The sequence below is a fragment of the Sinohyriopsis cumingii genome, chromosome 2 (assembly GCF_028554795.1).
Source record: "Sinohyriopsis cumingii isolate HCF-2022 chromosome 2, ASM2855479v2, whole genome shotgun sequence".
NCBI lineage: Eukaryota > Metazoa > Mollusca > Bivalvia > Unionida > Unionidae > Sinohyriopsis > Sinohyriopsis cumingii.
The window spans coordinates 19,417,294-19,440,971 of record NC_142962.1 but is presented as its reverse complement, the minus strand read 5'-3'; the positions used below and the strand labels follow the sequence as shown (position 1 = coordinate 19,440,971).

The following is a 23,678-nucleotide window of genomic DNA, read 5'->3' as shown; positions in this document are numbered from 1 at the left end:
ATATTTGTTTACCATAGCGTGTGCATCCACAAGCTTTCCAGAGGCATCTTTTTGAGGAATATTAGAACTAAAACCATAGTAAAAACTTTGATACACTTTTTGGCCTTTCCAAATCTGTCCAGTCTGATTAAGGGTCAGAATTTATGTCAGGAATTTTCCAGCAAATTGTACATGAATTAGCATCCAACAGCTTAAGTCTTCTGCCTATCACCCTGAAAGTCAGAGGGCTTTAGAGGGATGCATCAAACTTTGAAGAGTATGATTCAGTCATATTGCTTTCATACTGGAAAAGATTGTGACAAAGTCGTTCATTTGATGTTGTTTGCTGTCAGGGAATCAGTTAAAAAATGCATAGAATTTAGTCCCTTTGAACTAGTTTTTGGAAATAGTCCATGGACAATTGTTTTTAAATAAAACTGTTTTCAACTGAAGATTTAGAGAATAATCTTCTTGACTATGTCTCTGATTTGAAATATCAGTTGTCAAAGGCTTTTGACATGGCAAGAACTAAACTTCACTTTACTCAGTCAAAAATGAAAATAAGGTATGATGAAAGTAAGGTATGACAGAAATAAAAAGGAAAGAAGTTTTCAGACTGGTGATATAGTTCTGGCTCTCTTGTCCATCCCTCAAAGTCCTCTGCAGGCTAAGCATTATGGGCCTTATACAGATGAAATGAAAGTAAGTGACTTAAACTATATCATTAACACTCCAGGGAGGCAACAAACAAAAACAAACTTTGCCATATATACACAATAAAGGAGTATGTTGATAGAGATTGCCCTATTCAGTCAATTCAGTTACAGCTGTCCCACACAGTGAGGATTTAAATGATCGAATGATGGATTTTATGTGGACTGTAGTGACTTTGGCTTAACCAATCTTTGGAATTCAGAATTATTTGATAATCTGGACCAGAAACTTTCACATCTGCAACCAAAAGAAAACAGTGAAGTAAAAGGGCTATTATGTAAATTAGAGCTTCCAGATGTTCCAACATGAACAATTAAAATCTGCCATGATATTGACATTATAGATTCTACACCTGTGAAACAGCATCCTTACAGGATGAATCCTCTGAATCAGGAATGTTTGAAAATAGAAATTCAGTATTTGCTGGAGAATGATTTTATATAACAAAGTAAAGGTAACTGGAGTTCATCATGTATTTTATTGCCAAACCCAGAGAATACTTTCCTCATGTGTAGTTACTATAGGAAAGTGAAGCATGTCATCAAAATAGATTCATTTCCAATGCCAAGAATCAATGACTGCATGGAGAAATTGGAAATGCAAAATATGTCCTTAAGTTTGACCTTTTGAAATTATTCTGGCAAATTCCACTTACAGATTGGCATTCATAACTCCAGATGTGTTTTATTAATATCATGTGATGTCATATTCCTTCCATTTTCCAGTCTTTAATGTGCATGATTACATGCGGTCTTGATAATTGTGATATTTACATCAGTGACATCATTATTTACAATGATGTCTGGAAAGATCACTTGAACACCATTTGGAAATTCTTTGATTTACTTAGTGGTGCAAATCTAACAATTATTCTGAGTAAAAGTAATTTTGCTCGTGTTACATTTTTAGGACTTATTATGGGACATGGTTAAGTTAAACCTAACAAAGTTAAGGTCAATGCTATCTCTGAATTCCCTGTGCCTATCAGTAAAAGGCAACTGCTGCAGTTTTTGTGTATGGTTGGATATTATCAGAAATTTTGTTCCAAATTTTCCATAACAACTTCACCCCTGACCCATTTGTTGGTAAGAAAACCAAATTTCATTGGTCTGAAAAATGTCAGGAGGCTTTTGATAAATTAAACGCCATACTTAAGAGTGTACCAGTTCTTTCAGCTCCAAATTAAAATCATTTAAAATGTATGTTAATGCATTTGATATAAAGGTTGGTGGAGTATTGATTCAAGAAGGCAAAAATGTTGTAGATCATCTGGTGTACTATTCTTTTAAGCAATTAAACAAGCACCAGAGAAATTATTCCACATATGAGAAAGAATGTTTGGTTATGATATTTTGCTTTGTAACACTTTGAAGTGCATATTAGTTCAGCTCCTTCTCTGGTTGTTGTAATCTGTGATTGTAACCTTCTTAATTGAATTAACATAATGAAAAACAAAAATCTGAAATCGTTATTTTGAGTTTGATGTTGCAAGGATTCAATACTGACTTTAGGCACATTAAGGGAAAAGATAGTGTCATTGCAGATGCACATTCATGTGTATACATTATTATATTACTTCATGTGTCATTCATATGTAATATTAATTATCAGTATATTTGATTAAATATGCTAAAGAAACATTTATTGTATAAATCTTTCTTTTTCTTTATGAGGGGAGGTGTTATGTATATTTAATTTGTATTATGTGTTGGCTTTTGTCCTTTATTATATATATATATATATATATATATATAGTGTGATTGACCTTTATCCATAATTGAGGATGGGAGTTGGGCCTACATGTCTAATGTGATGCAAATATATTTTCTAGGTTTGAGCTCTAGATACAGCCTTGTTTTTTACTTTTGAATTTTCTAGAAACAAAATTTGTTTACCGTTTACAGTTCATGGAAATATCTATTCAAAAGACCTTCATCCTGGTGCTCAAATTTTGCCTTGGTTTTTATATTTTGGTTGATTATATTACAATTACTAATTCCGTATCTTAAGATCAGTCTTAGTCTTAGTTGTGTTAAGGCAAGATGATTTAATTTATTTATTTAAATAACTCATTGCAATTACAAAATGCTCATTGATTTAGGACTAAATTACTATTTTGGGATTATTGTGAATTCATTGAAGGACATGTTGGATTGTATCACTGTGATACATCAAGACATTTGGCACATCAGCACATTAAAAATTGTAATTGATTTGAAAACCCCACAGGAATTCATTCAGAATACTATATACTTTTGGATTCATGATAGAAGTTTTTGGACTGTTTATGATTTAATTTGCAATAATGTAGGTTCATCTTAAAGTTTTATCTTTTTAGTCTTGGGAAGTAAATTATTTGTTGGACTTTAATATACATTCTGTTTTGTGCTTTTTTCTGTTACTTAGTTTAAGACCATAGAGTTGTAACAATAGCAAGTTTATTTTCAGATTTGTTTATTATGAATTTTATTATTTTTCCGACAAGAAAGTTAAAACATTTTTAAGGTATTAAATATTTCTTGAACAGACACCCCTCTTGATCTTGGCTTGACTTTCAAGCTTGCATAATAACAAAATGGGTGTTTATTTTGACATATGCAAAGTTAAGATTTCAATCTCTTGAAATTTGTAACTACTAAATTTTCCAGTGGTATGCATAAGATTATTAATAAATAATAATTAATATAACTCCTTAATGTATGTACATTCAGCAAAACACACACAATTGCATGCCAATTAAAAATGAGATATTTTTTTATCAGCAATAACAAAAAATACAGTATAAATTATTAAAAGGAACTGGTGAAAAAACACTGCCAGTGGAATGGAATTTTGCATGTTGATATTTTTCCACTTGTGAAAAAAAAATGCAAGTTGTACAAATTTAAATTTTGAGCCTAATAATGTTTGTGTACAGACATGTCTTGACCAGACATCCATATTTATACACCTTTCTGGCATATTATTTTAACATTGTCCATTGGTTAACACTGGCTTATCTGGCCCACAGTGTTGTATTGGTTTTAGAGGCTTTCATGAATCCTTTCACACCTATTCATATATCATGACATACAACATGTATGTTGCCACTCCACACCCACTCCTGCCACTGCCTCATGGTCAGGACATGACAAGGTGAAATGATATTCTGTGATTGTAGCCTTGTCAGGAGTACAACTTTTGAACCACTGTAGATATTTTAATTAACATTTAGCCAGTTATATATTGTATAGATGAGGTACTACCATAGCCACTCTCTGTTTCAAGGTTATGGTGAGATAAGGGAATATTTAACTATGATTTTGTATCTTTTTCCAGAGTAACTTTTGGGCTGTTTTGTCAAAACTTTAGCAAATTATTAATCTTGATGTGATAGATTGGGTAATTTTGCATTGTAACCCAAACTGTAGAATTTTCTGAACAGTTTTAATTAATCTGTCCATTTTGTAATCTGGCTCATTATTGAACTTTGAAAACAGTCACATGAGAAGACATTTGTCATGTGACAATCACATGACAGATCCACAGACATTTGAGTCACATGATCAAATCAACAAAATTACATTCGAATGAGCAAAATTTGCATCTGGTTGTTTGCACGTTATTGATGGAAGAGTTGGTTGTCCTCTGATTTGTTCTAGTAATGTTAGATAGTAATGGGCAGTGGGGTTGTCTGGTTTTGTGTCAGTTAATAAGTTGTCAGATTTTTCATCTAGAAATGTGCTGTACAGCTCACTGAATAGCCCTTTAATTGGCTGTAACAGTAATCATAAATACCAGTAAGTGTCTATCAATATCAATATGTTTTCCGATGTATTTCAGAGAAATCTGTCTGCAATAATTGCATTTCATTATGACCAGGTGAGATTACATGTCAACATAGATTTAGTGACTGATTTATGCATCATAATGATCATGTTAAAGTCTATCAGTTTGACTGGCAGTATTTCTCATATCTGTATATTTTGTTCACAGCCTGCAATTATACATAAATGTATATTTTGTTCACAGACTGCCCAGTCAGGCCACAGGACACTCTTATATGGCCATGCTGTATTACTTCGCCATCTCCATAGTAACATGGTCAGTATTCAGTTACCATCTTGATTTTCTTATATATAATTTAACTGATTTATTACACCACCTAGGCACAAATGAGAATTAGAGTAAGATGTCCTTAAGTATTCTTCAATTTAGATGTTCTCAGACATAATACTTTCTTTGAATCCTAACTTTTGTTTTTAAACAGGATTGAAAAATTCTTATTTCACCAGTTTTTTTCCACACAGTTATGATATTTGTCAAATGTGTTGTTCCGTTAAATACAGTTAATAACACTGTTCATCATGGGCATGATTGAACACATTCTGAATGTTCATAGCAAGCACTGACATTTTTCTGTCATAATTCTGTTCATCAGCTATTGGTTCAGCAATTAGCATGACACATACATGAACAAAATTAACTTTACAACCTTTTTTGGAAAGTAATAACTTAGAAACACTAGTCATGGTATAATTAAACTCTGTTTTCCTATAGTCTAAGAGAAGACTGTGATGATCTCATCCATGTTGGTTGAATCTATAAGTAAGGAGCTTTTGGTTGTAATACACTATAGCACATTTCATGTTATCATTAGCTACTGGGACGATTCCTGCAGTCAGAAGTTGCTTTCTGAACTGTTGTCATTTTTGTACTGGAATCGATGGAAAAACTGTCACTGATTATATAATTTGAAATGTTATGTTTTCAATAAAATATAGAAGAATGCTGGTATAGGATAATATTGAGCATTCAATGATAGAAGTTTTGAAGTTCATTTGATATAGCATTTGTTAAAAATATTTATTTTACATTTTAGAGACATTAAAATAATTAAAAGTAACCTTTTCTAAACTCTTTCTTCAGTACTTGTCCTGCCTGTCCACAAGTTCTTCCTCAGACAAATTGGCTTTTGATGTTGGTCTCCAGGAAACTGCCATAGGTATATATTTATATATATATATATATCCATCCATCTGCATTTTCATTTTCCCATTTCTTCATGAATGAAATCATTACATTAATTGGCATCTGACATGTATATCATACGTGACCCCAGTATATAACCATGGCAACTAATTTTTAGCTCACTTGGCTGTAAGGCCACTGAGTTTATGGTGTGGTCTTTTGTCTGTTGTGCATCATCAGTTATTGTTATACATTGTCTGTTCACAATTGATGTTTACATTTTCTGATGAAGAATTGTTTACCAGAATTTGACACAGTTTCACAGAATGCATCTAGGCATGAAACTAATTCAAATTTGTTCAAATGATAATCCACATCAAATATGGAAAACCTAAATGTTACTTTCGAAGAACTGCTCAACGGAGTTTTGCCAAATATGACAGAAGGCATCTTGGCCTGAAGGTTTTTCAGATCAGTTTAGATGATGCAGATCCACCAGCAGATATGACTATAAAGAGATTAAACTTTAAAATTATTTTTTCTTTCAATTTTATTTCAAATGATGCTAATCTTTCATCAGTTTTCTCTAACATTGCTAAATAACTCAATATGTCTCTATGAGAACTGATGAACAAAATTTGACACAATATGATAAAAGATCTTGGCATGTACGTATTTCAAATTTGATAAAAAATAATTCCAATCCATCATCATTTTTGGCCACTGCTGCTGAAAATGTAAAAAATCCCACTTAAGAACAGAGTTTGACCAAATGTTATGGAAAGAATCACGGTATGAAGGTCGTACAAGTTTGTTAAATGATGCTAGTTCAACAACAAATATAGCCATCATTACTAAAAATAAAAACTTATTAAACTTTTTATCAAAAACCACTCAGCAGAATTTGACCAAATATGACAGACATCATCAAACAGTTTTTCTGAATTTACATAAACAGTGCCAATCTGCTGCCAAACATGGATGCTGCTGCTAAACATAGAAAACCCTTTTAATTACTTAATGTGACCAACCTTGATGTAAGCATTCTGCACATGCCAGTTTGCATATTAAAGCAGGATAATTAACATATGATGAAAACTATTGAGAAGCACAGGTTTGTGACTCAAAAATATATTTTTTATACTTGCACAAATTTAAGTAAAAGAAATTATGTAAATTAAAAAAAAACAACGCACCATAGGGATTAAATTGAACAATCTATAATTAATATTTGGAGACAAAATACAAGACATAAACTTAACAGTAAACACACTAACTAGATAACATGGAAAAGATAAATTTGGATTAGAGTGGAGTTGTGCAGTCTTCTGAATGAATTTGCTTTGTTGTGTCCTTTGTATTTATTGTCATCACCTGACAATCCTGATAGGGGTCTGGTGCCTTTATGGGCCCACTTGCCACCTCACATATCAGAAATATTCCACCCTCTACATCACATCTCAGAGAATGTGAAAAGCAACTATGCAAATTGTTTATTCCTTTTTCTACTTTTTATTTGAAAAAAGTGAAAATAGGGAACTAAAAAGACTTATAAAGGGTTTAAACAAGATAGTACAGACAAATATGTAATTAGGAAACTATGATTCTCTTTGCATTCATGTATGGACGAACATATATCAATACCTGGCAAGGATCTGAAAGTCACCAGAACAGGTGAAGAAACCAGCCATAAGTGTGATGCTTGAGGAGGGGAGTACAAGCCAGTTGTATGATATAAATTTTACGTTGATGGATGGATTGAATGGAAAACTAGCAGTGGAAATCTAAACAGTATGTCAGCATAAAAAAAAGGATAGAGCCTAACCAAAAACTAGCCCCATTTAAAAACAATTTGTCTTTAACAAAATTCTTTTTGACTTTTTTCGAAAATACCCACAATGACTGATTGGGGGAGGGAAAACATACAGATATAAAAATTATTTCAGTTTTCAGATCACATTGGATCACCTTAAAGACCTACTAGTTTATCATACCTAGAGGTCTCCTTGGTGTTCACAAATAAATAATTGCATACAAAAACTAACCAAAGTAACAGAATGCCTTAGAATGATATTTCCATATTTAAGTACCAGAAATTTTTGTTCTTTTTAGCTCTACAGGTCATACACTAGAAGATCTTATGGGATGGCCTGCTGTCTGTCTTTGGGTGTCCATCTTTCATTAACACAGATTTGTTATTGCTGCTCCTCCTAAACTACTTGGAGGATTGCTTAGAGACTCTACATAAACATTCATCCCAATATCTGTATGAGATTGATTCCACTTTGGCATCCAATATGGCCACCATGGCAACCATCTTGAAAATCTTGTTAACACTACTTTTCCTGAACATAAAGCCATGTTAGTGTATAGTTTTTGCCCCCTCCCCATTTTTATGATGTCTAATTCATCCTAAATATTAATGGTGCTGTTCTGACCTAGCATCATATGGACCATTTTTACGATCTTCTCATTGCTTCTTTTCTAAAACGGAATGACATATCAGCACGGGATTTCACCAGAAGACTTCTTATAATGTCTGGTAGGTTCTAAATGAAAATGGTGCCAATCTTGCATCCAATATCACTGCATTGATGTTGAAAATCTTGTTATCACTTCTCCTCTTGCAGTGATTGTCATATTGGCATGCTTGGGGTTTTACCAAAAGACTTATAATAATGTCTAGGTGGTCCTAAATGAAATTGGTGCCACTCAGACATCTAATATAACCACAGAAACCGTCTTGCCAAAATTCCTGAGAAATTTAGTTGCTGATCTGGGTTGATTGATGTTTAGAATCACATCCACACCCTAATGGTCAACAGTCCATTGGCTTACCCACCGAGAGACAGTGGTTATGCTGGGTGAGGATCTCATGGGTTTCCGTGTAAAGAAATTGATATACCCAGGAATCCATGCTGTACTTTATAAATCAATATTCTTTAAGGGTGGGGCTATGAATAATTTCTAGGTTGTGAACCAGGGTTAGTTCCAGGGGGCAAGGAGAGAGTGGGATCAGTGCTTCTTGCATAAATGATGGCCTTGTCGTTTTAAGAAAGTATATATCTTATTTTCCGCATATTTAAGAAAAATAAAATATTTGAGTCATTTTCAATAAACAAATAATTGAAACCTTCTACAATATTAGTCTGTACCATGCAAACTAATTACATGGTACAATTACATTATTTGATGAAAACTTACACTGCTTGCACAAGAAGAATGCAAGCGTAATAAAAATAACTTTAATTGTGAAGCTTAGGAAGGCACCATGTATTAATCTTCTATTTATATATAGTGCAAAATAAAAGAAAATAACTGTTGCTGACAGTAATAGACTAATTAGTCCAATCCTAAATTAGCTACCTAGATGAGTGATATCAAGTCCACATAGACCTCATGATATTAAGTCCACATAGACCTCATGATATCAGGTGCACATGGACCTCATGATATCAGTTGCACATGGATCTCATGATATCAGTTGCACATGGATCTCATGATTCTGAACAATTATGGTATTATTGACATTTCTGATATGTAATTTAGTTGTAAAACATGGACATAAAATGAAAATAATAAAGACACACATAAATATATACAGTACAGCTGATATGATGTTTTTGTTTCTGTATGCCTTGTGGTGGGGAATTTAGTCATCTCCATGCAGACTTAACAATAACACTCTGCAGTAGATGGTAAATACCTTCAAATCAACATCATGCCTCAGCCGACACACCTTTGGAGGGGTCTGGTAGACAATATTGATCGATGTTTTAATATACAGTGCATGAAGAAGAGTGATTTACAGTTGAATATCATTTGAAGAATCAGCCATCTTTATGCTGATTATATAGTGGACAATACAAAATAATTTCAGAACAGTCTTGAATATTAGTACATGTGTGAATTGGCTTCCATTGCAGTAATTTTATGTTTTTTCTTTATTTAAAGAAATCTAAACAGATTCCATGAACACTGACTTGATGATAGGCACACCATTTGGCTTCTCTAGAACAACATGCATTTATTCCAGTGCTACAAAGGAAAAGTAATCCTCTGGGATATTTGACAGTTAAATTCTAGTTGTCAGCCACAGCTATTTAAAATATTAAAAGAATCACAAACAGGAACACTGAAATGTATACCATCTGCTTAGTCCTTAAGCAGTAATAGCAGAGTCACGAGGCTGAATATACAACTTGAATTGACTGCATTAACTGAATGACCATTTCATTTTTGGGGCCTTTTATACTACAAATCAGAACAATACAATTGTTTTCCAGCATTTCAAACCCTTCCAACCCACCCCCACTCACCCTCCGTGTAAAATTTAAATGGTCCCTCCATAATCGAGACTTAAGTAGCAGTTTGATAGAAATGAATGCAGGCAGTGAATATTTTTAATGCTGTTACAAGGGTTAGCATCAAAAGAGGTCATTTTCAGCTTGGCAACGGCATCTTTGTATTACACAAAACCATCTGACTTGGCATGTTGTGTTAAACAGCTCCAGTTATGCTCCTACAATTAATAACAGAAGTTTGATAATTGCCCATAATTAATCTGAATTTAACTTTTTGCTGAAATCAATTATAATCTGGAAAATTGTCAGATCTCAGATGTTCAAAGATTTTACTTTCCATCAAGTTTAGGTCCTACTGCAGGGATATGTAGTGTCCACATATTTCCTATTATTTGCTAAAGAAATTTTAAAGGGGAATAAATTTTTAAGAAATATTTTGATCACAGAAACAATAATAAATAATGGAAATTATAGTTCAATAACCAAATTGTAATATAGATTTTAAATTGCCAAGAAAACAAAGTTAATATGCACCTGGCCCTAATTTGTGTCACACACAGCACATTTTTTTATGAAGTTAAGACTGTACAATACAATAATTCTCTTCAGTAAGCTTTTCTTGTATTTACTGCAAAAGACTGAACAGAAAAATCATCAAAAGAAATGTAAGGAACAGAATTGCTAAACAGTAAATCATGCCAATTTTATTGAGACCACATTCACTCCACAGTGGTCATTGAAATGTGATTTTATGAGAAAATATGCTGTGCTATTCTCCATAAGAAACCTCATGAACTCCATCAGGATGTGCTGACAGATGGTGGATTTTTTTTCATATTCCCCTCTTCACTCTCTTCACCTCAGCCTTAAAGTGTAGAGGAATGAAAAATCATGTGAACTCTGTTGTAGGTATGTTAATGTAAGCCTTGGTTAATATACTCATTGTTACCCATGTTTGCTGTTTTGACAGTTTAGGAGTATAAAGAAGGGAATCTTTATCAATGTTTTTGACCTTGCAAATTCATAGTACATATGGTGTTATGGCTGAAAAAAGAAAAAAAAATTTGTTATCTGTTTTCAGTAGCAATAAGACAACTGCACATTCCTGTGAATTTTGTAATTTCTTGTCATTTGGAAACTTGTTACAGGTGAGTTCTGTTGGTGGACAATCCACCCGGCATCCAAACAGAGGTCAGAAGGAGAGAAAGTTCGGGTGGGAGATGACCTGATCCTTGTCAGTGTCTCCTCAGAGAGATATTTGGTAAGATTTACATCCAATTCTTTTATTAGTAACAATAGAGAGACTTTGGTCAAGACAGCTCACTTTGCGTCTGCTAGAATCATACCATTTTCTTTTTAGTCATAGTTAATAATTTTCGTGTTTCAAACACTTATGGATCTGATTCCAAGCAGCTTTGGATGTTGAAAATAAGTTTGTGAGTCTTGCTACCACAGTCAGTCATTATTGTTACACTGAGTGAGTCAGAGTGCTCAATGTCAATATTTTGATGAACCATTCATGGTAGTGACACCTATATTGTGAATATCCTGGAGTGCAAACAGGTTTATTTGAAGTTGCCACTTATGTATGAGAATAGTTATCCAAATGCATATGGATGGTACTACCTCTGTGGCAGATAATGGGTTCTTTAGATATTTAGATTGATTATGATAGTTAGATTATTAAATTTAAGTTCCAACGTATCAGTAAATGTAGCACTCTTTCTGATTGGTCAAACATAAAAACATTTATCATATACTGTAAGAGAGATTGAAGTAATTGTAATGTGTCATTACTCCTTTTAGTGCCATGGAGCAATTTCTGGTATTTTTGGGCAAAACTTTCCAAGGCGTATTAGAATATGAATAGTAATATTGTGTTCTAGGATTGAGGACGTTAATTGTCATTTTATCATTGCAAGTATTCATGTTACTGCCTCCATTGACACATCACCAGCAAAACCAACCTTAACATTTTCAATTCTTCAAAAACAATACTGTTGTCTCTGAATTTAACATATGAAAAAATAAACAAACTGCCCTCATAAGGAAAGAACAGTAATAATGGTAAACATGAGTAGCCTTAGAGTTTAACTTGGAAGCCTAGTTCTTGATATAACACTTACAACCTACTCTGTACAGAGCAACCATTTTGTTGCTTGCTGACATTTCCAAGTTAAAAATGATTCATTTTACTGCATCACATATATAGATATTATCAAAAAATTGTTCTGTAATTGATTCTGAAATGTTCAAACTGCAATGATGCAGTGCTGGAATTTGTCCCTGTTTCAGCACATTGGCAGTGGCTCCTTGGTGATTGCCTCATTCCAGCAGACCCTGTGGACCGTTGTACCAATGTGTTCTGGAGCAATCCGGCAGAAATCACTTGGTTAGTACTCTGAAATACAGATACTCTTAACTGAACTTTTGTTTTGCAAATAATGTGAATATAATGTATAATTTTATGCTACAGTGTAACATATACTCTGATGCCACCAAGTTATATCTACTTTAAACTGCCAAGTAACATAGACTCATTTAGTATCAAATGATGCATACTTTTTTTTACTGCCATGTAACGTAGACTCAAATAGTATTAAATGATGCATACTTTTATACTGCCAAGTAACATAGACTCAAATTGTTATCAAATGATGCATACTTTTATGCTGCCAAGTAACATAGACTCACATCATTATCAAATGATGCATACTTTTATGCTGCCAAGTAACATAGACTCATTTAGTATCAAATGATGCATAATTTTATATTGCCAAGTAACATAGACTGAAATAGTATCAAAATGATGCATAATTTTATACTGCCAAGTAACATAGACTCATTTAGTATCAGATGCATACTTTTATGCTGCCAAATAACATAGACTCAAATCGTTATCAAATAATGCATATTTATATGCTGTCAAGTAACATAGATTCAAATAGTTATCAAATGATCCATAGTTTTATACTGCCAAGTAACACAGACTCAAATAGTATCAAATGATGCATACTTTTATGCTACCAAGTAACATATACTCAAATCGTTATCAAATGATGCATACTTTTATTCTGCCAAGTAACATAGACTCAAATAGTATCAAAATGATGCATACTTTTATACTGCCAAGTAACATAGACTCAAATAGTTATCAAATGATGCATACTTTTATGCTGCCAAGGAACATGGACTCATTTAGTATCAAATGATGCATACGCTTTTGCTGCCAAGTAAAATAGACTCAAATCATTATCAAATAATGCATATTTTTATGCTGCCAAGTAACATAGACATATTTAGTATCAAATGATGCATACTTTTGTACTGCCAAGTAACATAGACTAAAATAGTTATGAAATGATGCATACTTTTATGCTGCCAAGTAACATAGACTAAAATAGTTATCAAATGATGCATACTTTTATACTGCCAAGTAACATAGACTCAAATAGTATCAAATGATGCATACTTTTATGCTGCCAAGTAACATAGACTCATTTAGTATCAAATGATGCGTACTTTTATACTGCGAAATAACATAAACTCAAATAGTTACCAAATGATGCATACTTTTATACTGCCAAGTAACATAGACTCAAATAGTATCAAATGATGCATACTTTATGCTGCCAAGTAACATAGACTCATTTAGTATCAAATGATGCGTACTTTTATACTGCGAAATAACATAAACTCAAATAGTTACCAAATGATGCATACTTTTATACTGCCAAGTAACATAGACTCAAATAGTATCAAATGATGCATACTTTATGCTGCCAAGTAACATAGACTCATTTAGTATCAAATGATGCGTACTTTTATACTGCGAAATAACATAAACTCAAATAGTTACCAAATGATGCATACTTTTATACTGCCAAGTAACATAGACTCAAATAGTATCAAATGATGCGTACTTTTATACTGCGAAATAACATAAACTCAAATAGTTACCAAATGATGCATACTTTTATACTGCCAAGTAACATAAACTCAAATAGTTACCAAATGATGCATACTTTTATACTGCCAAGTAACATAGACTCAAATAGTTATCAAATGTATCATACTTTCTGCTAGAAAGTAACATAAACTCTGATGCTGCCAAATAAGATCTGGTCCAAGTAAGTTATACTGTGGTTCTCCTTTTAATAAGTCTACCCAATCTATAGCACGAAAGTGGCCATATAATAAGAGAAGCCTTTATACAGGGGATCACGCAGATATGAAGAACAATTACATATAAAATAATAAAATGCATAACTAAAAAACTTTTAAAAATAACGTGCAGGTTAGGAAATAAGTCTGATACAATTTGTGGTAATGTCATTTTAAATAATTATGAATCATCATTGATGTGTCAAATTTCCTTAATAATGACTTTTCAGTTCACATGTTCTGTCACTGTTGTGGATTTGAACACAATAGCTTTTAAGAATTCTTGGACATGATCAATTTTTTAGATTTTGTCAACATCATGTTTTCAACAGCCTTTCTTTTGTCTTTCTTGAGACTGTAATGTGCCTTAGTTGATATTTCTGTAAGTTCAGCATTCTTTGTAGCATGAGTGTAATCAGTCAATTATGTGCAGTGTGACCATGCAGTTTGTGATGTAATGCACTGTTAATTCATTGATGCAAGTTTTGCCAGTCATTGTGAAGTTGTGTATGCAATGTATGTTCCATTAGTATTCCTCACACTGTGTAACATATTTTTCTCCCAGTTATCACTGATCCTGTTCTCTGTGGTCAAGTTGTCAACAGACACTGCATGCTACTTAAGGGTTTTGCCCAGTGGTAGAGATGGATCTAAGTTCTTGAACATCCCAGTCTTCTTCTTCGTCAGGCACACATGAAAGATGATGTTCTTTGTGGTCATTGTGCATTGCATACTCCTTGAGGGTTTTACCAAGTGGTTGAAGTGGATGCAAGTCCTCACTCATCCTAGTCTTCCTCTTCTTTCTCTAGCGCACCTCATATGTTAAAAGGCTCATAGATCACTTGTTTGTGACTTGAAATCTGTGTAAACACTCATTACATGTGGTAAAATTGTCATATCCCATTTCACCTGAGAAAGTAGTTGATTAAGATAAAAACTGATATGCATCATATTTTCTTTCATATAGGTTATGTATTTGGTGGAGATGTGATGAGGTTATTCCATGGACACATGGATGAATGTCTGACAATACCTGAAGCTGGAAGTGAAAATGAGTTCAAGTAAGTAACAGACCACTGACATTTCCCATGTGCAAAGTCTTCTTGTTGGCACTGGCAAAAATGCTATTATGTACTAGAGTTTGAATTATAGATGATAGTAAGGATGTCTAATAAATCATGATGATCTAATAAAATGAACTGAAAACAAAACTGTGAAGTCCAAAATGCTTTCACCCATCAGTATTCTTGTTTTGTTCTAAAGCATGCATTGTAAAAGAAACCAACTACATGGTGATGACATGGGGGTATTGGATAAACATAGACTTTTGTGATAATCTTGAATATGTTTTTATGTTTAGATTACTTATACTCAGAGCATTGAAATGAGAAAATAAAATACATTTAAGGATAAGAATGCAGTGTAATATGTAAGGCTTACCTCAAACTGGAGCCTAAGGTATAATTTCACAATTAAACTAGTCTTTCTATACACCAAAACTAAATGTCTCTATTCTTCCGAGGAAGATGGCAAGCACTCAAACAAATCTGTCTTTCTATACACCAGAACCAAATATCACTATTCTTCCCAGGAAGATGGCAAGCACTCAACCAAATCTGTCTTTCTATACACCAAAACCAAATATCAGTATTCTTTCCAGGAGATGGCAAGCACTCAAACAAATCTGTCTTTCTATACACCAGAACCAAATATCACTATTCTTCCCAGGAAGGTGGCAAGCACTCAACCAAATCTGTCTTTCTAAACACCAAAACCAAATATCACTATTCTTCCCAGGAAGATGGCAAGCATTCAACCAAATCTGTCTTTCTATACACCAGAACCAAATACCAGTATTCTTCCCAGGAAGATGACAAGCATTCAACCAGATCTGTCTTTCTATACACCAAAACCAAACATCACTATTCTTCCCAGGAAGATGGCAAGCATTCAACCAGATCTGTCTTTCTATACACCAAAACCAAATATCATTAGCCATGAGATCTAGTACTCGCTTTCTATCTCCCATTTTGTTAATGTAGTTAACAGCTACAGTGTTATCCATGAAGATCCTAATGTGTATTGTTATACCTGTGTCCACAATTTGACATTAGTGTCAGGAAACAGGCCTGCAATTCTAAAACATTGATGTGGCTCATTTTCTCTGTCAACATAGATTAACAAAACTCTAGCAATGCCTGTGCTTTTCCCTCATTCAATTGAACAGTCACATTTACAGAATTTTTGATGAGAAATCCAACAAAGTTGATAGTTCATGTGGGTTTTAAAACAGATTTAAGGACTGGAGTGAAAAACATATAAGGCCACAAAATAGCTACAATTTAGGTGTGCCAAATGTAAATTCTGAGATTTGGACAAAAATGATAAAACCTACCAAACAAATGTAATGCAGCGGTATGGCACACATTGTTTAACATTCCAAGTATGTTGAGCCTTGAAGCAGACTATCATCAAAATAGACAATTATGTAAGGAAGAAAAAACAGGCTTCCAAATTTTGGTGTAAATTCAGTCATAAAATTCATCTTGACATGGCTTGAATTTTAAACCAGAATTAAATAGTGGAAATTAAGGGATAAACATTTGATTTGTGGGGTTAATTGAAAGACAATATATTCTTAAAACTAAATACTTTTTAACACACTTGCTGTAGTCTACCGCTGAGTGTCTGTACACAACAAATTATCGATACCATTCATGCACTCATCCCAATCACAGCAGCCAACCAGCCAGTGAGGCCTCATGTGGCTGTTGAACTTCCAGGATACACATTAGCAGATAGCTGGGCAGATTAGATATCTAGCGAAATTTCCAACTACTATGAAACTATGACTCATTATAGTTAATCTGTTCTTTAGCCAGTCCTGCAGTGCTGCTAATCAACGAATAGTGGTCACACGCTGAATGCTGACATACAAATATTATGCAGCATTGATATTGGCATGTCAGCACCAGTGACGTTACCCCTGGATACTCCAGCTGCTGATCTGATTCAGCACATGACTCGCAGCGTGGTGCGTACATCCATCCAGCCACGTGGACAACTTAGTTGTAACTTACTCGATTTAAAACATTGTTTCAAGAACACAAATCGATTGGATTATTAATATTGACTAGCGATTTTACACTGTTAAATATGCTACCAAGCCTATGCATAATGTCAAACTCGAAACACTAAATTTTTGTCTGGAATTACTTAAAAGTAAATGCAGTCAACAAGTCCAAAGCAAATTGCACACTTTGCAAAGAATGCATTTCCAGAGGTGGAAAGGATACTAAAAACTATACATCATCAGATCTTGTCCAGCACTTGCGCTGCAAGCACATTGTTGAACATGGCCTGTTTCTGGCAGATAAAAAAGAAAAAGATGCTGTGCAGTGAACCTCAGCAGCTGCAGCAACTCCTTGTACTCTGACTATTGATGCCATGCTGGACCGAAAACAACCATTTGCATTTGACAGCCTGAAAGCTATTAGTTGGCAGTAGATGTGTAACCATTTTCCGTTGTTGAAGACATTGGATTTTAACATCTGATGGCCAATGCAGAACCACACTATAAAATTCCAAGTTGGAAGTACTTTTCCACATCTTTGATACCTGAACTGCAAAAGACGATACAAAGCAAGGTGCGTGATTTAGTTTCTGCCCAATCTGACCTTGGGTTGACCTCTGATGCATCATCAGACCCATCCATCGGTGTAGGCTTGTTGAGTCTTAAGGCACAGTGGCTGACAGAAGACTTTCAGCGGAAACATGTGATTTTAGCAGCAACGCCTTTCGATAAATCACACACAGGAGAATATTTGGCAAGCAAACTGGACAAATTATGTGAGGAATACAACATTTCCAAAACTCAAATCCATGTTCTTCTGTCTGACAGAGGTGCAAACATGGCTAAAGCAATGTGTCTGGCTGAAATTGACAGCATCAGGTGTTTTGCACACATGCTGCAGCTTGTCAGTGATGGCATTCTATTGCAACGAGCTGTCAAAGATGTTTTGGTGATCTCATGATCCATGGGCAGCAGGTTCCGGCACTCCATCCTGGCACAACAGCAGCTCGAAGAGCAGCAGGAACAATTTTGCATTACCCATAAGAAATTTGTCCAGGATGTCCAGACACGCTGAAATTCTACATAAAATACATTGGTTTCATTATATGAATAAAAACAAGTCTTGGGGCTTATGCTGCCCTCTGTGACCTGCTTAGCCAAACAGCCCAACAGTGGGTCTTGATTAACAATATTGTGGACATATTAGGCCCATTCGCAGACATTACCAAGGAAGTAAGTGAGACACATCAGTATCCATCATTCTTCCTATGCTGAAAATGCTCCAGATGTTGCTGACTTGAGAGCATGAAGCAAGTCAAGGTATTCAGACAATGCGCCGTGATATGTTGACGTCACTGAACACATGCTTTGCTGATGTTGCCAGCAACAAGAAGCTTGTCTTGGCCACCATCTAGGATCCACAATTCAAATATCTGCTATTCGGCAAAGAATTACTCGTGACCAGATGCAAAGAATGGCTTAGAGCAGAATGCATCATAGTTGCGTCAGCTGACAAGCAGGAGGAGCCCCAACCAAAAAAAGAAAAACTGAAACTGAAACAAATGCCACTGGACCATCAACATCGCATCTGTAGAATTTGTTTTTTGTGGCTGTGACGAGTCTGTCCAAACAACCACGTGGATAACACCATTGACACGATGCTTAAATTGTATCTGGTTAGCCCTCTGTTGCCATGAGAAGAAGACTTATACGGCTGGTGGAACACTCACAGGTTTCAGTTCCTCTACTTGGCGAAATTAGCTAGATGCTATTTGTCTGCACCAGCTTCAAGTGTTCTGAGTGAGTAGCTGTTTAGTGGCACAGGCCAGACTTTTTCAGATCGTTTTGGATCGTTTTTTGGAATGAAGGGAGAAATATTATTGTCGCTTAAACATAACCTAACTCAACTAGGCTTTCATTATTAGCTGCAGCCAGCGTACAGTGACATCTAACATTAGTCTTAAAGCATGCATATTATTAATTGTAATTATTATTGGGCTATTGTTATTAACATTTTTCAGTCATTTATTGAAATCTAGTAATGGCGACCTGCATCATTAAATGTATGTTAAAAGACTAGCTTAATACATTTTCATTTATTTATATCTTGAATTGGCAAACCATAAGTTTTATCAGTGTTAGTTTTTAAGTTTGTCAAGTTTTATGTTTGTGTGACTCTTGTTTTCTATAAATAGCAATGTACTTATCTGGTTTCTGTTTGTTTTTGTATTGAAGTTCAAATTCACTTGCCGCATAAACAACCTTGTTATAACTCACATGGCAAAATGCCTGCTTCTATTATACTAATAGGTTTATGTTTCTGAAGCAGTCATTGTTATAAAACAAATAATAATGAAATATTCGGCCTCATAATCAGTATCGGCAATTTTAATAATTGGCAAAAAGTGACATCGGTACAGCTTTATTGGTATGGTTGCCATTAATAGGGCTCAGCCTTGGCCCCCTTCTTGAAAAAAGACATAGGTCCTGCTTGAGGACCTTAGTAATTTGGATTTCTTTTGGTGTTTGAAGCTGGAAACTTTCCTGACACTTTATTCCCCATCTGCTAACAATTTGCAATATTCTTGACTTTTGAGGACAGATCATCTCCAAACAGGAGGTCAGTGACCATATTTTGGGGTGTGTAGTAATTCATCCACGGGAACACAAGCTTTTAAACAGTTTCTTTAAACATTTGGAGCTTGCATCCATTTGTTTGGTAGGTTTGATCATTTTTGCCCAAATCTCAGAATTATCCATAGATTTGGGATTTCTCCTGTATGTTGATGCCACTACAGGGCTGTAACTTTGCACTGTTGTTCCCCCATGAGAGTCATTGCATTCTGTTGCAACAGTGATGGAGAAGTCATTGGCCATTCCAGCTAAACACTGCTTGGCTCTATTTTGCAATATTTCTTGCAATAGTGAATAGTGATATGTCCCTTATTGACAGAATTCCTTTGTCCTATTTATAAAACACACAGCACTTGAAAATGATAGAACAATTAGGTACGGTCCATTAGTGACTGGAAAAGTTCTTTAAAACGGTAGAGGAAATTTCTGCACCATGCTAACTGCAAATTTTGATTAAAGTTCTCCTTATAAAATACTTTAATCTTGAAAATTTACAACATGAGAAAAAAGACAAAGTTCTGACTTGTTGATGCTTGACCATTCACTGACTCATTGTGTGACTAATTCCATCTAATGGGATCCTGAGGCACTTGCAGGGGAAGTAAAACAATGCACTATAATATTCATGGTTTGTCTCAGGATGGATAATGAGGTATAATGCAGTATAATATTCAAGGTTTGTCTCAGGATGGATAGTGAGGTATAATGCAGTATAATATTCAAGGTTTGTCTCAGGATGGATAATGAGGTATAATGCAGTATAATATTCAAGGTTTGTCTCAGAATGGATAGTGAGGTATAATGCAGTATAATATTCAAGGTTTGTCTCAGGATGGATAATGAGGTATAATGCAGTATAATATTCAAGGTTTGTCTCAGAATGGATAGTGAAGTATAATGCAGTATAATATTCAAGGTTTGTCTCAGAATGGATAGTGAGGTAAATAGTGCAGTATAATATTCAAAGTTTCTCTCAGAATGGATAGTGAGGTATAATGCAGTATAATATTCAAGGTTTGTCTCAATGGATAGTGAGGTATAATGCAGTATAATATTCAAGGTTTGTCTCAGAATGGATAGTGAGGTATAATGTAGTATAATATTCAAAAGTTTGTCTCAGAAAGGATAGTGAGGTATAATGTAGTATAATATTCAAAGTTTGTCTCAGAATGGATAGTGAGGTATAATGCAGTATAATATTCAAGGTTTGTCTCAGAATGGATAGTGAAGTACAGTGCAGTATAATATTCAAGGTTTGTGTCATTGTCACAAAAAGAATGCTGAGTTATGCAGTGAATTCTTTATATATTTTTTTTTTTAAAGTAAGCTAGAGAATGAAATTAGTTAAAACAAAATATGAACCAAGTTTATATACCAAGTGCCCTATTCACCTTGCCTGTATATATGGTAAATCAGTTAACTTGTTTGTTTGCTTGTTAATGTAGCAGTAGTATTTATAGTCCTGTGAAATATGTACCAAAAATGTCTATGAAGTACTAGAAACAATGGAAATTAATTGGACCATGTTTTAAATTGCATGCAGAATGTCTTGAAAGCTGCCTACTAATATAATGATTGTACTGACAGAAATGTTAAAATTTTGGGAAATTTCAACTGAGTACCTGTCAATCCTAACAATTGGTTACCTAGGTACCTGATCAAAGGGAAATTGTATTAAATGTGAACCTGGACTGCTTTGTTGTAGGTTCACAAGTGCCAGTCCCCAAGAGAGGTATAAGCATAGTTTATTACTCATACAAGTGGCAAAAAGCGTAATCTGAGCAAAGAAAGAGGAATGTATATATTACATGACATAATTTCAGAAAACTATAAAAAATGTACATATTTAATGTACATTTATCTTTGCTACTTACCTGGATCTGCAGTTAAAATTTTGTCACAAATCGGCTGAATTCTTGTGGATTAGTAGTTAATGCAAGAGTATAGTCACAAAAGAAATTCGTAAATTTATGCATGACACTCACTTTAACTAGTCTACATGTCTACAGTAACTTTCGCAAATAGTCATAAAGTCCAAAAAATGATTGATGTAGCACCCTCAGCCTACCATGGTTCATCCCTTAACGACAGTCTGGTGCAACGTGTTTTTAAGTTTAACAAAATCCCTCTTTTCTAACATTTTTCAGTCATATAACATCCAACAATCACATCGATACAGCCTGTTTTTTTGATGTTATCTGGTGCCATTTATTTTCAATTTAGACTGATCTGCTATGTATATAGTATCAAAATAGAATGAATCTCTGACAAATTGTTTCCCATTCAAGAATCAGTCTGTTTTCTTGGAACTGTTTCATGTAAAAATTACCATATTTATACACGTGGTCAATTTTTATTAGATTTTTTTCCTCAGTTTTATTAAGTAACAAAGATTTCCATTATATTTAAATATTTCAGTGAAAAATTTCCTTCTGTATAGTTGTCCATTTCATTCATATTTTCCTAACATGGTATAATTAGTGCATGTTACAGTAACCAAGTTTTTATGTTGCCTTTGCTGTGACAAAAATATGTTTTTGGGTTTCCCACTAATAAAAATGGTCCAGTAAACTAACATGTGAACAGTGGCCCTGACTAGAACAGCTAATACTCACTCCAGGGCCACAAACTTGAGGCAAAAATGGCATATGTTAAACAGAACATTTATATTGTGCTGTCTTTTATTTGAATTGTAGTACATATTTAAATTTTATTTTGTTGAATATTTCTTCATCGGTACTTACTGTCACTGTTGATGTCATCAGGATCTCAAAACAGGTACTTTTAAGTTGCGAGAAAAATGGCACACGAACCATGAACAGGCACAAAGTCAGGATGGTCTAACTTTAAATATCAGTGTTTATTCTTAAATAGGTTGTGCGAGAAAGGAGAGAAGTGTGCTCCCTTTTATTATTATATAGTACATGTATGACAAGTAAATTGTAAGCAACTATATGAGCCCCTGTCATGATGAATAGATGTGCATATCACACAAGCCTCGAATTGTAATCATTATTCTTTGTCTTGATTTGAACTTGGAATACTTTTTTTTAATGGGCATCCGATTGTTCATTTTATTACCCGGATTATTATCAATGGCAGGTACCTGAGTACCCACGTATCCGTTGGCATTTTCAGTTGGTGATGAAATAATATATGCAAAATTGTTCATGGTTTGTCCATTCCTTACTTTCCAAAGCACATACTGTATCCATTTATAATTATTATTAATCACTTAAACTTTATACAGTGTAGTGAGATTTGGAATCATCTGAGAAACATGGCAACATTTGAGTTATGAAATTGTCAGTCACAGTTTGAGCTTTTTAAGTACTTTAGTTGCTATTTATCCATGAAAATATCTAACATTATTTATGATTCATTGAAACTCAGTATTGAATATTGTTAGACACTTCGATTTTGAGACTGCTCTGATGGCCTAAGTCTGTCTTGGATGCAGGAGGTTGCAGGTTTGAACCTGGCCAAGTCATATGAAAGACTTGTATATAAATGGTACTTCTGCCTCACTTGACACTCAGCATTAAGAGGTTAGTGTTAGGACTGGTCAGCCTGGTGTCAGGATAATGTGACTGGGTGGGACATGATTCCACATGTCGTCAGCATGATGCCCCAGTGCTTGACAGCACTATAAACTGCCACACTTTAGACAATGTAGCAGTATGACAGGAAAATTGTTAAAGCTGCGTTAAAAATCCAAATCACACATACACTCACATTGATTTTGAACACACACACACATACATATACACACACACACACACACACACACACACACACACACATATATATATATATATATATATATATATATATATATATATATATATATATATATATAT

General features: G+C 34.2%; 1 protein-coding gene across 8 annotated transcripts in view; it reads left to right on the top strand.

Moving 5' to 3' along the window:
• Positions 1–23,678, top strand: part of LOC149804420 (ryanodine receptor-like) — a 538,410-nt gene that overhangs the window by 83,651 nt on the left and 431,081 nt on the right. For all 8 annotated transcript variants that reach the window (XR_016415653.1, XR_016415652.1, XM_089940121.1 and 5 more), the window contains exons 4-8: positions 4,705–4,776; positions 5,602–5,677; positions 11,096–11,208; positions 12,243–12,339; positions 15,079–15,172. Coding sequence is in view for 6 of the 8 variants with exons in the window: in XM_089940121.1 (XP_089796247.1) it covers positions 4,705–4,776; positions 5,602–5,677; positions 11,096–11,208; positions 12,243–12,339; positions 15,079–15,172 (452 nt within the window). In the remaining 2 variants the exon portion in view is untranslated. The remainder of the gene's footprint in view (positions 1–4,704; positions 4,777–5,601; positions 5,678–11,095; positions 11,209–12,242; positions 12,340–15,078; positions 15,173–23,678) is intronic.